This window comes from Hipposideros armiger, unplaced genomic scaffold (assembly GCF_001890085.2).
Source record: "Hipposideros armiger isolate ML-2016 unplaced genomic scaffold, ASM189008v1 scaffold_124, whole genome shotgun sequence".
Taxonomy (NCBI): Eukaryota; Metazoa; Chordata; class Mammalia; order Chiroptera; family Hipposideridae; genus Hipposideros; species Hipposideros armiger.
Genome location: NW_017731474.1, coordinates 619,880 through 638,289, shown reverse-complemented (window position 1 = coordinate 638,289; position 18,410 = coordinate 619,880). Strand labels below are relative to the sequence as shown.

At 32.9% G+C, this 18,410-nt stretch overlaps 1 protein-coding gene across 1 annotated transcript in view; it reads right to left on the bottom strand.

Moving 5' to 3' along the window:
* The window catches only part of VPS13A (vacuolar protein sorting 13 homolog A), a 220,528-nt gene that overhangs the window by 129,101 nt on the left and 73,017 nt on the right, over positions 1–18,410 (bottom strand). The window contains exons 23-26 of the mRNA XM_019648286.1: positions 17,759–17,897; positions 7,204–7,285; positions 5,741–5,895; positions 4,579–4,735 (exon numbers count right to left, since the gene is read on the bottom strand). Coding sequence (XP_019503831.1) covers positions 4,579–4,735; positions 5,741–5,895; positions 7,204–7,285; positions 17,759–17,897 — 533 coding nt within the window. The remainder of the gene's footprint in view (positions 1–4,578; positions 4,736–5,740; positions 5,896–7,203; positions 7,286–17,758; positions 17,898–18,410) is intronic.

The window sequence follows — 18,410 nt, the reverse complement described above, 5'->3', positions numbered from 1 at the left end:
TTCCTAAATGAGTTCAAAGTATTTCACAGGATAGTTTCAATTTAAAATTTGAATAATTTATAAACATTAAAAAGTCAACCATCAAAAGAACATTGAATTCTAGCATGGCCAAAAGTAAAGAATTTTTATACACATGTGAGCACAACACATGTATGCAGTCTCAAAAATAAAGTTAAAGGACTACTACCTTCAATTTCTTAAAAAAAAAAAATTAAATTATACCAATAATCTCTTTAAACATCAAAGGACTAAATCCATCAATTAAAAGACAGATATTACCAGAGTGAATCAAAAAAACAAGATTCAACTATATATTTTCTATAAGAAACCAACTTTATTTTTTTAACGTGATCAACTGAATTTTTTTATTTAAGTATAGTTGGTATACAATATTATACTGTTTATATTATTTCTACTAGTTTCAGGTGTACAATATAGACTGGACATCTGTATACCTTATAATGTGATCACTAATTCTAGTCATCATTTGTCACTGTGCAAACTTCCGAAATATTACTGACTATATTTCCCTTCACCTTTTTAGCTATCCCTCCAACTGCTTCCCCTCTGGCAATCATCTCTTTGGTCTATTTCTATTAGTATGGTTTTGTTTTGTTTGTTGTTTTAGATTCCACATATAAGTAAAACCATACAGTATTTGTCTTTTCCTATCTGACTTACTTCACTTACTATAATACACTCTGGGCCCATCCATGTTGTAGCAAATGGCAAAATTTAATTCTTTTTTATTGCTGCATAATATTCGTGTGTGTGTGTGTGTGTGTGTGTGTGTGTACCACATATTCTTCATCCATTCATCTATTGATGGACACGTAGGTTACTTCCATATCTTGAGTATTATAAATAATGCTGCAGTGAACATGGTGGTGCAGATATCTTTTCAGGTTAGTGTTTTCATTTTCTTTGGATAAATATCCAGAAATGGAATTGCTAGATCATATGGTGGTTCTACTTCTAATTTTTTGAGAACCCTCTATACTATTTTCCATAATTGTGGCATCAATTTAAATTCCCACCAACAGTACACAAGGGTTCCTTCTCTTTTCCCTTTTCTCCACACCCTCACCAATTCTTATTTCTTGTCTTTTTAATAACAGCCATTCTAACAGGCGTGAGGCAATCTCATTGAGATTTTAATTTCAATTTTGCTGATGATTAGTGATGTTAAACATCTTTTCTTGTATTTGTTGACCATCTGTATATCTTCTTTGGGAAAATGTCTATTCAGATCCTCTACCCATTTTTAACTACATTGTTTAGTTTTTGCTACTGAGTTATATGAGCTCTTTTTATATTTTGGATACTAAACCCTTATTAGATTATGAATAGCAAATATTTTCTCACATTCAATAGGTTGCCTTTTCATTTCTGCTGCTGTGCAGAAGATTTTTAGTTTGATGTAGTCCCACTGGGCTATTTTTGGTTGTTACTTTTGTTTTTGGAGTCAGATTCAAAAAATCATCATCAAGACCAATGTCAAGGAGTTTTCTTCTGGAAGTTTTATGGTTTTAGGTCTCACATTCAAGTTGTTAGTCCACTTTGAGTTAAATTTTATGTATGGTATAAGATAGTGGTCCGATTGCATTCTTTTGCATGTGTGTGTTCAGTTTCCCAACACCACTTATTGAAGAAACTATTTTACCCATGTGTATTCTTGACGCCTTTATGATAAGTTAATTGACCATAGATGCTTCGGTTTATTTCTGAGCTCTCTACTATGTTCCATTGACCTAGATGACAGTACCATGCTGTTTTGACTTCTATGGCTTTATAGCCTAGTTTGAAATCAGGGAGCGTTATGCCTCCAATTTTGTTCTTCTTCCTCAAGACTACTTTGGCTAATTGGGGTCTTTTGTGGTTCCATACAAATTTAGGATTGTTCTTTCTAATTCTGTGAAAAATGCCACTGGAATTTTCATAGGGATTGCACTGAATCTGTAGATAGCTCCAGGTAGTATGAACATTTTAATAATATTAATTATTCCAATCCATGAGATAAACCATGTAATATCTATTTGTGTCTTCTTCAATTTCTTTTCACCAATGTCTCAATTCTCAGTGTACAACTCTTTCACCTCCTTGGTTACATTTATTCCTAGGTATTTTATTCTTTTGATGCAATTGTAAATGGGACTTTTTTCTTAATTTCACTTTATGGTATTCTTTGTTAATGTATAGAAACACAACAGATTTTTGTTTATTGATTTTGAATCCTTCAATTTTACTGAATTTGCTAGTTCTAAAGGTTTTGGTAGAGACTTTAGGGGTTTCTATATAGAATATCACATGTCATCTGCAAATAGTGACAGTTTTTATACTAGGTCAATGAAGAAATCAAAAGAGAAATAAAAAATCCCTTGAAACAAATAAAAGTGGAAATGGAACATATCAAAATGTATGGGATGTAGCAAAAGCAGTTCTAAAAGGGAAGTTCACAGTGATAAACACCTACCTCAAGGAAAAAGATAAATCTCAAATATGCAACCCAACTTTACACCTCACAGAACCAGAAAAAGAAGAACAAATGAAACCCAAAATCAGTAGAATGAAGGAAATAACAAAGATCAAACCAGAAATAAATGGAGAATAAAAAAGATAGTAGAAAAGATCAATAAAACTAACAGCTGGTTTTTTGAAAAAGTAAAAATGAGCTTTAGCTAACCTGTCTCAAGAGAAAAAAAGTCTCAAATAAATAAAATCAGAAATGAAAGAGATGTTATAACAGAACCACATAAATACAAAAGATCATGAGACTACTATAAATAAATATAGGCCACCAAATTGGGCACCTAGAAGAAATACATAAATATCTAGAAACATATAACCTTCTAAGACTGAATCATCAAGAAATCGAAAATCTGAGAAACCAATTACTAGTAAGGAGATTCAATCAGTAATAAAAAAACCTCCCAAAAACAAAATTCCAGGACCAGATGACTTCACTGGTAAAATCTACAAAACATCAAAAAACAATTAATACCAAATACTTTTCAAACTCTTCTAAAAAAACAGAAGAGGAAACACTTTCAAACTCATTTTAAGGGGCCAACATTACCCTGATTCTAAAACCACACAAGCACTCAACAAGGAAAGAAAATTATAGGTATTATACCTGATGAAAAACCCTCACCAATATATTAGTAAAGTGAATTCAACAATACATTAAAAGGATCATACAATATAATCAAGTAGGATTTATTCCAAACATGTAAAGATGGAGCAATATCTGCAAATCAATAGATGTGATCCACTACATTAACAAAATGAACTATAAAAACCATATGAACATCTAAACAAGTATAGAAAAACATATGACAAAATTCAACATCCATTTATGGTAAAAACTCTCAGCAAAGTGATTATAGAGAAAACATACCTCAACATAATAATTGCCTTATATGACAAGGCCACAGTTAACATTATACTCAATAGTGAAAAGCTGAAAGTTTTTCCTCTAAGATCAGGAACAAGATAAGAATTCCCACTCTCACCACTTTTATTGAAAATGGTATTAGAAGTCCTCACCAGAGCAGTTGGTAAAGAAAAAGAAAAGGTATACAAATTGGAAATGAATAGTTTGTCTTGATCATTTCATCAACCATTCAGAATTATCTTTCAAGGAAAAAGCCAAAATATATAAAGATTGATATGAATAATACCCTCCTAAATACCTAACACAGCAAATGGAAATATTTTTCTAAGGTATCATATAACTTATCCTTTATGATTCTAGGACATAAAGTATTTGTGGTAGGCAGAATAATGCAACTTTCCCCCTCCCCCAAGGATGTCCATGCTCTAATCCCCCCAAATTTGAAAATACGTTATTTCATATGGTCAAATGGACTTTGCAGAGGTAGTTATGGTTAAGGGGAAATTATCCTGGATTGTCCGGATATGCCCAATCTAATCACCTTAGTTTTTAAGAGTGGAAGCAAAAGGCAAAAGAAGAGGTTAGAGAGATGACAGGTTTAAATGAATCTAACATGCTGTGCTTGTTTTGAGATATAGGGGACTGTGTGTAAGAACCCAGATTCCTCTAGGAGATAAGAGTAGCCCTCGCCTAATAGTCATCAAGGAAACAGACTTAAACCACATGGAACTGAATTCTGTCAATACCTGAGTGACCAAGGAAATGAATCTTCCCCTAGAAGCTCCAAAAAGGAACTACTCTTGACACCTTGATTTATGCCTGTTGAGACTTATGTCAGACTGTGAGCTAAAGAAATTTAAGACAACAAATATGTCTTGTTTTAAGACACTAAGTTTGTGGTACAATGTTACAGTAGTAATAGGAAACAAATTCAGTGTTTTAGTATTCAGTTAAGTAGATTTAAAATTAAACCATGTCTATTTCTTTTTCCTTAATGAAAAAAAAAATCACCTTTCTTTTCTACCTGGTCTACCTAGATTCCCAAGTATAAAAGTTAAAGACTAACTCATAATATTTTTCTGTGAATGTTTTAGCAAAAATACTTATTTAAAGCCTAGAGAACTAAAAAATTTACAGTAGGTATTCAAAGAATAAAATTATTTATGTAAAAACCAGGTTCTTACCTAAGTATTCTGGGCATTTTAAGCAGAATTCTTTCAAAAAGGCAGTGGCTTTCAAATCAAATGTTCTAAGCTCAATTTCTGTGCCCAATCCTAAGACATCAATTTCTACCACAGGTAGTTCACAATCTCCAACAAGGTGACAAAACTGAATCAATACCTGGAGAAGAAAGAAAAAAAAAATATCACTACCTAGATAAAAAATTGCTCACATAGATGATGGTTATATATGGATATATGAGGTACACAAAAGATACGTTTTAAAATTTAGGAAAGGTTTTATAAGCACACAAACATACAATACACACATCACACAAATAATTATTTTAATAAATTGTATTAAATAATCACTGTATGTCAACTAACCCCCCCCCTTTTTTTTATTTTTTTGTTTAGCTGAGCCATTCTGCTACCTGTTGGCAGCTCAGCAGCAACTCAGGTCAGGCTGGGAATTGAACCAGTGACCCTGTTGCTCAGAGCTCGCACTCTTGAGCGAGCTCTTAACCAACTGAGCCACTTGGCTGGCCCTAAATCCCTAATTCTAGATTAAAGAAATTAATCTTCAAAGAAAAGGGAGGGAGAACCACACAATAATGTGTGGATTCAGGGCCAGCCGAATGGCGCGTTGGTTGGGAGCTGGCTTGGGACACTGGAGGGCCACGGTTCAGATCCTGCATGTGAGGGCTGGTGGCACTGCCCCTGTAGCTGAGATGCTGAGCAACAGGTCGACCTGGAGATGGGCTGCCATGAGTCGCCAGCGACGGCATACGCTGCAGCCCCTGCTGCTGTGGGTTGCCATGGGCTACCGTGGGTAGCCAGCAACAAGCGTGAGCGGCTGTCCAGAAGCCAGCGACTGATCTGCCTCGCCCGGGAAGAGCACAATGATGGTGCCAACTTGGGCCAGTGGGGCGGCATCCTCCACAACTAGACTGAGGAACAGGGGGACGGCAGCTTGTCTGTTCCCCTTCCCCCATTTCCCCAGCGTTGTTCCTATCCCCCAGTTCCCCAACAGGGATCTTAAAAAAAAAAAAAAAAAAAAGTCTGGATTCAGCTTAAACAGGATAAAAGCAACAGTGCTTATAAGTAATAAGATGATGTAAATAAGTGGTGAATAGTGGTAATATACAATTTAAATAAGCCATATCAATTTTACAATGGTACATACCTCTGGCACTTCAAATCTTATTTTATACTGAATAATATTTTTTGAATAATCCAGCTTTTGAGACTTTTTTTGTTGAGAACTTTTAACACTAGCTGTTGTAGAATAAGTTTCTTCCAACGGACTACATGGTGCATCATAAAATTCCTCCTCTGAATCTAAATATCATAAGACATTATTTAAGTCAATAATCAAAATGACTTACTTAGGAACACTTTTATTACTTTTCTGAAATAAATATGAACACTAAAGCAGTAAGAAAGGTCTATTTCAAAAATTGAATGTAAAAAGGAGAAAATAAATTTTAAGAAATACAGAGATTATGTCTGAACAAAGAACATTCTTGATGACAAAAAATACTGAAAATTACAAAATGCAATCTTAAGCTTAATAAACGTAACCTTTGAAAATCATTAGTCTATCTAAAAATTGCTAAAGAAAATGTTATAGCAAATGACAATGCCAATGATTAACACATCACTAATACTCAAAGGACACACTAATGTGCTCATTCTACCTAGATAGCAAAGCAGCACTTAATTAGAAACTCTGAAATATTAAAAACAGAAAACAAGTCCTTAAGTCTGAATGAAGAAACTGGACAAAGCACTACTATTGGGTTGTTGGAAAAGTCATGACGTATTTTTTTCCACGTTTTTCATTGCAAAAATGAGTCATGCCTTTTCCGACAACCCAATAAATATATATATACGTATATAAACATATATATATATATAACAAATTTCTAGAATGTGCAATAAAAAAGAAACCAAAACTAGTAAAACCATTACAAGAAGGTTAGAAGGAAACCTAAACCAGCCGAAGTTATCTCTAATAACCTAAGACTGAATTTAGGGTAGATGATCTCACAAGCAAGATCTCCTCTCTTCCCTCGCCTCCCTGGTCGCCACACACAAAGGAAAACATTCTCTAGGAAAACTGAGAATCACCATGGAAATTTCTGTTATTTAACATTTAGCCAATTAAAAGTCTTACAAATTGAAAAACACATTTATTTTTTCTTTACAATGTGGCCAAGAAAAAGCACCTGTTTGATATAAAAATATTTACCAGTTTTCATGTGTAAATGTACTAATTAAGGCTTGATTTTATTCTTTTAATAAAAAGGAAAATGTAAAAAGTAAAAAAAAAAAAACTTACGATACAAAAAATTCTCCGAATAACTAAATAACACATTATGAGTTAGTCATCTACAAAATTTCATGGGGTCTCAGCTCACAGGAGGATTAAATTACTAGTGCTCCTTATGTACCAAAAAAAATCCCACTGCAAACGCAACTTTAAGAAACATCCAAATTACACTGTTTCAATGGAATTTTAGTGAAATTTCTGGAAATACAAATATATGCTATTGCCTGAAGTTTTTAACACGGTTTAAAAATCAAAATTATTTCCATAAGATATTTTTATAATAAGGAAAATTTCCTAACGCAGTTTCATTTTACCATCTTCAACACATGGAAGTTCCAAGAGAGGAAACATTTTCTGCGAAACATGTGATGCTCCCAAAGAAGAGGATCTTTGAATCTGGAAGAAAAGTAATTCACTGTTAATTAGCACAAAGACTTTTATTCAATGTTCTAAGACAACTTTGACCAAAAACATACACACACAACCCCAATTTGAATTAAGTGAAAGAAATCCAGTCTGAATTAGAAAAGTAAATTATAAAATGTATATTTAATGAAATGATTTTTACAATTTCAAGGCTAAATATAAATTGTAGAACTACTCTAATAATTTCCTTGACGACAGGCTTTGAGTAGAAAAAGATCTTAGATATACCTAAACTCAAATGTCTTAGAAACAAAGGACATCCATGAAAAACAACCCAACGTCTCAATATTTAAAGCCTCTAGAATTGAGGAGCTTGTAGTTTTATTTTTGATTTTTTGCAAGATATTTCAGTAAATTTATTTTACTGTTCTTGGAAATATAGCATACAAAATATATAATGCAGTATGAAAACATAATAAAGGACACACCTAAATTTTCCACCTAGGCCAAGAAATAAAATATACCCTTACCTAGAAGCACCTTATAGGCTCCTCCTTGATTGTATTCCCTACCACTAATTATAATCTTGCTTCCATTTACTTTTTTTTTAACCTCCTATGAATGATTCTTCAAGTAATGCATTTTTTCTATACTGTCGAAAAAGGCAATAGTGCATGTTTTGCTGTGACATTATTCTATAAAACAATCTTTAAATTTTATCTATATCGATAATTTACTAATTCTCACTGCTATATTCTATTCCACTGATAAGTAAACCACTGCTTATTTGTCTACTACGCTGCTGATAAACATTTGTAATGTTCACAGATTTTTGCTTTTACTCACAGTGACACTACAACCATCCTTGAACCTTCCTCCAGGTAGGTACTCAAATGCAAGACTTTCCATGGTGTATATATTGAGTGGAATTGCATATGTTCACCTTACTAAGTATTACCAAGCCGTTTTCAAAAGTGCTTGCAACAATAGAATAAAGTTTGTATGGCTCCATATCCTCACAAATGTTTAATGTTTTCCGACATTTAAAATGTTGCCTATCTCACTGGCAATTTCACCCAAGTTTTAATTACAATTTCACAAATGTGTAATAATTACACATAATATTATAGGTTCATGGGTTATTTGTTTGGACCCTTTCTGAATCCTGTTCATTTTGGGAAAACATTTTGATTGAAATATAACCTATTTCATAGGAGTACATAACTGTAAGGATGAACTTCAATAAATTTTCAAAAAAGTAAACACACTTTTGCACCCAAAATCCATATCCAAGAATAGAACATTATCAGCAATTCAGAAGCTTCCATTATTTTCGCCAAAATCATTAGCCATACCCCAAAAAAGTAATGACTATGCCACTTTCATTTTTAATGTACCAAAATTTTTTTCATATAAATTCATATAAGAATAGTTTTATTTTTTCATTTTCCTGACGAGTAATAAAATCAAACACCTAATCACATGTCTATCTGCTCATTTCTTATTTGGCTGCTGGCTTCCTTATAGATTTTGGATAAGTCTTTTGGATAAGTTATATGTGTTGCAAATATTTTTCCCAATTGATCACTTGCCTTTTTATTTTTATTTTTTAAGTTAAATTTATTGGGGTGACAATGGTTAGCAAAATTTACATAGGTTTCGAGTGTACAATTCTATAATACCACCTACAGTGTCTTCCAAAAATCAGACAATTTTAATTTTCATGAAGTGTAATTTATTTTTCTTCTATATTTGTATTTTTTAAATCCCAAGATATCTTTATTTACTACAAAGACTAGAAGATTTCTCTTATGTTTTTCGTTAAAGAAACTTTACACCCTTGGGCATTTACATTTAAGTCTATGTTCCATTTCAAGCTAAATTCCACGTATGGTAAAAGGTAAGGATAGATGTTCACTTTTTTCTACATATTTCTTTTCCTCATAGTAATCTATTGGGTTGTCGGAAAAGTCATGACATATTTTTTCTGTTTTTTGTTGCAAAAATGCGTCACAATTTTTCCGACAACCCAACAGTTATTTCAGAACTGTTTGTTATAAGGATTATCCTTCCCCTACTTAGATGGATTGGCACCTTTGTAACAAATCAAATACACTTTAACCATATATAATGGATTTATTTCTGCACTCTTTCTACTTCACTGACCTACATGTATACTTTTAAACCCCTACAGCACTTTCGTGAATAAAATAGGTATAAAATAAACCTTGAAATCCAGTGTTAGAAATTCTCCAACATTATTTTTTTCCTTTTTTTAAACTTTTATTGGGGAACAATGTGTCTTTTCTCAGAACCGATCAGTTTACAAGTCAAATTGTTGTCCTTCAATCTTAGTTGTGGAGGGCGCAGCTCAGCTCCAAGTCCAGCCGCCGTTTGTTGCTGGGGTGCAGCCCACCATCCCATGTGGGAGTCGAACCGGCAACCTTCTTGTTAAGAGCACAGCTCTAACCAGCTGAGCCATCCAGCCGCCCAGCAGCAGCTCAGCTCAAGTCTTGTCTTCAATCTAGTTGCAGAGGGTGCAGCTCAATGGACCATGTAGGAATTGAACCAGCAACCCAATTGCTCAGAGCTCACACTCTAACCAACTGAGCCATCTGGCCGCCTCCCAACATTATTCTTATCACAAATTGTTTTGGCTAATATGCACCCTTCACATTTCCAGATGTACTTTATAATAAACTTGTTAATTTCCAGGAGAAAATTTTTTTGGTATTTTTATTGGGATTGTGAGAAATCTAAGAGTGGGGAGAGAATTGCCATCTTAATAAAGTCAGTTTTCCAACCCTATGTATATCATTCCACTTGTTTAGGTCTTCATTTAGGTCTTTAATTTTTGTTTCAGAAATCTTTGGTAATTTTAGGTATACAGGACTTACACGTCTTTTGTTAATTTTTTCCTAAGTATTTTACCTTTCTTAATGCTATTATAAGTGGAATTTTTAAAATTTCATCTTTAGAAACAACTATTTACATAATGTACCCTGTAATGCTGCTAAACTTGCTTATTATTACCAGTGGTATTTTTCTACATTCCTTAGAATGCTCTGCATAAATCATGTAATTTGCAAATAAAGATAGTTTTACTTTTTTGTTTCTATCCTGTCTTTATTTTTCTTGACTACTGAAGAGGCTAGAACCTTCAGTACAAATTTGAATAGAAGTGGTGAGAAAAGGCACTCTTGTACTATTCTTGATCTTATAAAGAAAGCATTTAATCTTTTTCAAATTAAGAATATTAGCTATAGGGCCGTCCGAGTGGCGCGATGGTTAAGAACTGGCTTGGGATGCCAGAGGGCCCCAGTTCGAATCCCACATATGAGGGCCAGTGACACTGCCCTCTACAGCTAAGATGCTGAACAACAGCTCAACCTGGAGCTGGGCTGCTGTGAGTCGCCCGTAGGCTGCAGCCCCTGCTGCAGTGGGTTGCCATGGGCTACCGTGTGTAGCAAGCAGCCAGCTTGAGCGGCCAGCAGCCGCAGTGAGTGGCCGTCCAGAAGCCAGTGACTGATGTGCCTCGCCTGGGAAGAGCACAATGATGGTTCCAACTTGGGCCAGTGAAGCAACGTCCTCCACAACTAGACTGAAGAACAAAAAACGACAGCAACTTGTCTGTTCCCCTTCTCCCAATTCCCCAGCACTGTTCCCATCCCCCCAGTTCCCCAATTAAAAAAAAAAAAAGAATATTAGCTATACATTTTTCTTAGATGTCCTTTACCAGGTTGAGGCGGCGCCTTTGTAATTCCCAATATGTTAATAGTTTTTATCATGAATGGTTACTGGGTTTTGTCAATGCTTTTTCCTCTTTTATTAAGGTGATTATATACTTTTTCTCCTTTGAATATGGTTAATACACTAATTGATGGACCATTTTTATTTTCTAAGATCAAGTGCATTTGGTCATAGTGTATTATACTTTTTAAATACTATCATGCTATTTGGTTATAATAAAGATTTTTACCACCTATGTTAATGAACATATTGGTATATAAGTTTTCTTTTCTCATAATTCCTTTGTCTGGTTACAATAGGATAATGCATGCAAAGAAACAAGAAAGTATGGCCTATGCTCAGACAAAAATAATATAAGAGAAAACACATGCATTGGACTTAACTGTAAAAAACGTTAAACTGTCTTAAATACTCTCAGAGCTAGAAAGAACCATGGAAAAAGAGCTAAAGGAAAACAGAAGCCTGAGGCCACAAGAAGTAGAAAATATCAATAAGAAGACAGAAATTATAAAAAGAAATCAAACAAATTCTAGATCTGAAGAGTAAAATAATTGAAAGGAAAATTCATTAGAGAATTTAAGTAAGATCTGAGCTAGCAGTAGAAAGAATCAGTGACTATCAAGACAGGTCAATCGAAATTGTCAAGAAAAAAGAATAAAGAAAAGTGAACACGCCTTAAAGGAACTGTGGGACACCATTAAGTCAATATATACATTATGAGAATACCAGTAGGAAAACAGAAAGAAAAAGGGGTAGGAAAAAATACGTCAAAAGAGCCCCAAATGCCCCCAAATCTGATAAAATAAAAAAGTGAACCTAAAAAACCAACAACTTCACTGAAATCAAAGTAACATACACTCAAACAGATCCACACCAAAACGTATTATAAACAGTTAAAAGACAGTCAAAGAGAGGAACTTGAAAGCAACAAGAGAGAAGTTGTCACATACTAGAAATCCTCAATAAATTAACAGCCAAATTCTGATCAGAAGCCACGAAGGACAAAATGTAAAGAAATGATATGTTTGTGGTTTTTTTGATGCTCCTATTTATTTATTTATTTTTAATTAAAGTTTATTGGGGTAACAATTTTTAGTAAAGTTACCAAGATTTCATGCGTACAATTCTGTAATACATCATCATGTATCACACTGATGATGGTAAAAGGGATCAAATATATGGTGAAGGAAAGAACTGACTCTGGGTGGTGAATACACAAGAAATGACATTTAAAGTGCTAAAAGAAAAAAAGTGAATCAAGAATTCTGTGTATGCCAAAACTGTTCTTAAAAAAAAATGAGAAATTAAGACACTGCCACACAAACGACATCTGAAAAAGTGTGTTACCACTAGACTTGCACAACAAGAAATGCCAAAGAGAGTTTTTTAGGTTAAAGTAAAAACATTAGATACTAACTCAAAGCCATACAGAGAAATAGGGATCTCAAGTAAAGATAAATAACGTGGGCATTAAGGATGTATTACTGAATTTATAATTCACAACTATACTTTTTATGTCCTATAGACTTAAAAGAAAAATGTATAAAAGTAATTCTGTTATTGAATATCCAGTGTATAAAGATGAAATCTGAAACAACACCTTAATGGTGGGAGGACACAGCTGTAATGTAGAAGAATTTTTGTATGCTAATGAGGTTAAGTTGGTATAAATTCAAATCACAATATTATAAATTAAGAATGTTAAATATAATTGACAAAAACTAACCACCGCTGAGCTGCCAACAGGTGGCAGGATGGCTCAGCTAAAAAACAAACAAACAAACAAAAAAAACCTAACCATAAAATATCTAAAAGTATACACAAAGAAAATTACAAGGGAATCAAAATAGTTCACTACAAAAAATTAACTAATCACAAAAAGAGGCAGTAATAGAGAAAATGAGAGACAAAAGTATAAGATATAGCGAAAACGAAAAGCAAAATGGCAGCAGAAAGTCCTCCTTTATCAGTAATTATTTTAAATGTCAATGGATTGAACCATCCAATCAAAAGGCACAAACTAGCAGAATGGGTAAAAAAACATACATGATCCAACTACATGCTGTCTACAACAGATTCACTTTAGATCCAAATACACAAAAAGTGAAAGGATGAAAAAAGATATTCTATGAAAATCGCAATCAAAACACAGGTGGTTATACTTATTTCAAACAAAAGACTTTACATGAAAAATTTTAAAGAAAGACAAAAAATTCACCATATATAATAAAAGGAATAATTCATTAGGAAGATGTAATAATTATATATCCAACAATAGAGTCCCAAAGTATGTGAAGAAAACACTGAAAAAATAGGAGAAATAGAAAGTTTTACAAATAGTTCAAGACTTCAATATCCCACTTTCAATAAAGGATAGAACATCTATACAGAAAATCAATAAGGAAAATAAAGGAATTGAACAACACTATATACCACCTAAATATAACAATCATATATAGAACACTTCACCCAACAACAGCAGAATACACATTCTTCCCAAGTACATGAAGAACATTTAAAAGGACAGACCATATGTTAGGTCACAAAACAAGTGTCCAAAACTTTTTTAAGTGAAATCATATAAAGTATCTTCTCTAAATACAATGGAAACAAGCTAGAAGTCAGTAACAGAAGGAAAACTGTAAAAATCACAAACATATATAAATTGAACAAAACACACCTTTAAAAAATCAATCTGTCAAAGAAAAAAAATCACAGGAGAAATTACAAATACTTTGAGATGAAAAAAAATCAAAAGACATTAAAATTTAAGGGATATCTTGAAAGCAGACCTCAAAGGGCAAATTATTGCTATAAATAACCATACATTAAAATAGAGGAAAGATTTCAAATTAATAACCTCACTTTATACCTCAAGAAGCTAGAAATTAAGATCAAAGTGAACCAAAACCTAAAGAAATACAAAGATTATAGCAAAAATAAATGAAATCTTAACAGAAAAACAACAGAATTAACAAAACCAAACGTTGATTCTTTGAAGAGATCAATAAAACTGACAAAACTTCAGTTAAACTAAGACAAAAAGAAAAAGCACAAATAACTAAAATCATAAATCAAATTGAAGCACAAACATTACAAAAATAATTATAAAAACTATTATGAGCAATTGTATGCTAAAAAATTGGATAACCTAGATCAAATGGATAAATTCCAAGAAAGATACGGATTACCTAAACTAACTCAGGAAGAATCAGAAAATTTGAACAGGCTTGTTAAGAGATTGATTCAGTAATCAAAATCCTCCCAAGAAAATAGTCAGAAGGCTTCACTAGTGAATTTTACCAACATTTGAAAAATAATTAAAACCTTTCTTCTCAAACTCTTCAAGAAATATGAGGAGAAAACACGCCTATCTCAGTCTCTCAGGCCTGATAACAAGGCCAGAAAACAAAATTCTAGAAACCAAATCCAATAGTCTATTAAAAGGGTTATAACCAAGTAGAATCTACCCTAGGAAAAGCCAGGGTGATTCAACATAAAAAATAAATTCTTGCAAAACATCACAGTAACCATCAACAAAATGAAAAGACAACCTGCTGATTCGGAGAAGATATTACCCAATGATACATCTGATAAGGGATTAATTTCTAAAATTTATACAACTTAACACCAAAAACACCCCAAACAATCCAACTAAAAAATGGGCAGAGGACATAAACAGGCATTTCCTCCAAGAAGACAAACTGCCAACAGATGCACGAGTATAAAAAAATGCTCAGCTTCACTAGCTATTAGGGAAATACAAATGAAAATCACGATGAGATGCCAGCTCACATCTGTTAGAATGGCTATTAACAACAAGAAAAATAAAAAGTGTTGGAGAGGTTGTGAAGAAAAAGAAACTATTGGTGGAAATGTAAACTGGTACAGCCACTATGGAAAACAGTATGGAGGTTCCTCAAAAAATTAAGAATAGAATTACCACATGACCCAGCAATTCCTCTTCTGGATATCTACCCCAAAATCTAAAAACACTTATCTGTCAAGATGTATGTACCCCTATGTTCACTGCAGCTTTATTCACGGTGGCCAAAACACCGAAACAACCCAAGTATCCTGGATGACTGGATAAAGAAGATGTGGTACATATACAGAATGGAATATTACTTGGCCATAAGAAATGATGAAATACTGCCATTTGCAACAATGTGGATTCATCTTGAGATTATTATGCTAAGTGAAATAGGTCAGAGAGTAAAGAACCATATGATCTCACTCATATGTGGGATATAAAACTGAAAATAACAAATGAACAAGACAAACAGAAACAAAAACGTAGATACAGACAACAGTTTAGTGGTAACCACAGGGTAAGGAGATATGGGTTGGTAGAGGAGGGAAAAGGGGGTCAAGTATATGGTGATGGAAGGAGAACTGAATAGGTGGTGAACACACCGCGCGATATACAAATGACGTATTATAGAAATGTACACTTGAAACCTAAATAATTTTACTAACCAATGTCACCCCAATACATTTAATAAAAATTTTAAAAATAAATATGAAAAAAATAGACGATTGGAGAAAGAAGATGTGGCACATATATACATTGGAATATTACTTGGCTATAAAAAAAGAATGAAATCTTACCATTTGTGACAATATGGATGGAACTAAAGGGTATTATGCTAGGTGAAATAAGTCGGACAGAGAAAGAAAAATACCAGATGATTTTACTTACATGTGGAATCTAAAGAACAAATGAACAAACAAACAAAAAACAAACAGACCCATAGATGCACAGAACAAAGTGATGGTTGCCAGATAGGAGGGAGTTGGGGAGCTGGGTGAAAAAGGGCAAGGGATTAAGAAGTACAAATTGGTAGTTACAAAATAGTTACAAGAATATAAAGTACAGGATAGGGAATAGTCAATAATATTGTAGGTAACTATGTATGGTGCCAATTTATGGGGAATCACTCTGTAAATTATATAAATGTTTAACCACTATGCTGTACACCTGAAATTAATATAATATTGAATGTCAACTATAATTAAAAAATGAAATTAATTTAAAAAACAAAATATGTAAAGAAAAGGAAAGCAATGAAACAGGTAGATGCTAGGCGTTTGTGTGATGGAGGGTGAATACAGAATGACTGTTTTAACAGATGCAGGGTTTTCTTTTAGCATGATAAAATGTTTTAGACCTAAGTTGCACAACATTATGAATATACTAAAGTCAACAGAGCAGTACACTTTGAAATGTTATGTGAATTTAATGGTACGTGAATTTCACCTCCATTTAAAAAATCAATTAAAAAATAATTCTGCAACAAGAAAAAACAAAGCTACAATGGCTATTTTAATATCAAACAAAGACTTCAGAAAAAGAAATATCACTAGGGTTAATGAGAGATATTACATACTAATAAAGGAATATACCTAGGCAAAGTAACAATCCTAAATGTGTATGTATTCAACAAAAAAAAATTTAAAATACACAAAGTAAACACTGACAGAAATGAAACATCCAACTTCAAGAGATATTCAAGTGTTAAAACATTTAAGACTTGTGACTGAAACTTTCTGAAACAAGCATTCATGAATGGGTGATTCTTTGTTTTAAAAAATATATTTTTTATCTGACCTGTAAAACCACTTCCACATAAATTAAAACTCTTAGTCAAGAGCGACTGTATTGTACTGAACTTTCTCCGGAAACTTGGAAAAAGTAGAAAACAGAACCCCTGAAGATTAGGAAGTCATCTATACAGAAAGCAACATGATAATAGCAGAAAGAACATCAGCTGTAGATTTGTTCAAAGAAAGGGAGAAAAAGAAAAAGAAACCTGAATTCAAAATTGGTTCAGCAAGCTACAAGCTACATGATCTTAGGCAAGTATTTAACCTCTGTAAAAGACTATTTCCTGGACAAAATAATGACCATAATACATAATTTGCTTGATTATGATAAAAATTAAACATGAAAATATGCAAAAATCTAGAGTTGTGCTAGGTGTTGAATATAAATAGGTACACTTATATGATCATCCTTTGCCAAATGTGTGGCCTGGCACATTATATAAAGTCAGCATAAGAAGACATAATAAATGGTTATTCTCCGCCTAGTTTTATATATGCATCTGATTTTTAAAAGAAACATGATCATATATCCTAAAATATGTACAAGAAAGTTTAAAGCACTAGTTTTATAACTATGAACACTCATAATAATATGAATGCCCATCAAAAGGGGATTATGTTAGGTAAAGGATGGTACACTCAAACAATTCAATACTGTATCACCATTAAAAAAGAATAAGGTAGATCCGTATGTGCTAACATGAAAATATCTCTAAAGTATTTAACATATGATAAAAATGGTAAAAGAAGACATTCAAAAGAGTAAATATACCACTCAAATTTTAGGAACATAAGAATATATATATACATGTACACACACACGCACATACACACACACAGATGTGCATGTTTGTATGTGTGTACTAGCATATGTCAGATACATTTTCAGAAAACTAGAGATGCAGTGGTTAATAGTGTTACCACTGAGGAGAGGAACTGAAGATTGGAGAAGTAAAGAAAGGTACACCTTTCTTTGCCATATGCACCTTTTACTATTTCATCATTTTCTCTTTTAAAATGTAATTTTTTTAAGGTCTATTCAAAATGAATTCAGTTGCTTTACCCAAAGTTTCTGTGGTTATTACAAATACTATTTGTAATTTTTTTTTTAATTCGTGTTTTTACTAATTTTGTAAATAACATTACCTGAAATGATTTGACAGGGGCATGTGCTTCAGTTGCAGGTGTGGGTTTTGGAATGCTTTCAATCAACTCCAAAATCCCTTGCAGTTTTTTATCTGAGATTCGTAAAGAAATCAGTGGTAACTTCCCAAAAATCTTGAATCTGTTTCAAAAAGACAGGAATCATTACAAAGCAACTTTCAATCTGATTTCAGTGCATTAATTAAGATGACTGTTCCCGTAAATTATCCAAAATTAATCAAATGTGATTTTAGCACTAAAATTATTCACAGTCCATGGACAAATTATCAAATAATTGCCACTCAAATTTACATTTTACCTTACTGACCAGTCTTATTGGATGAACTAACCTTGTTATTTTTCAGACTCATTTTCTAATGTTATTATGTTTATTATCCCTTTATTATTTGCAAACAACAGTTGGTATCTCTATTTATCAAGTGTTTATGACATGGTAGGCATTAAGAAAAGCACTTGATATGTATCATCATAACAGTCCTCACAACCTATGAGGCAGACAACCTATTTCTATTTCTGTTCCGTTTCATATAAATTCCTATATGTACGTGGTTCCTATCAGGCAACTAAGGCTTAGCAAGTTCAAATTAACTTGTCCAAGAGATTATACATCTAAAATCATGTTTAAAAATCAGGT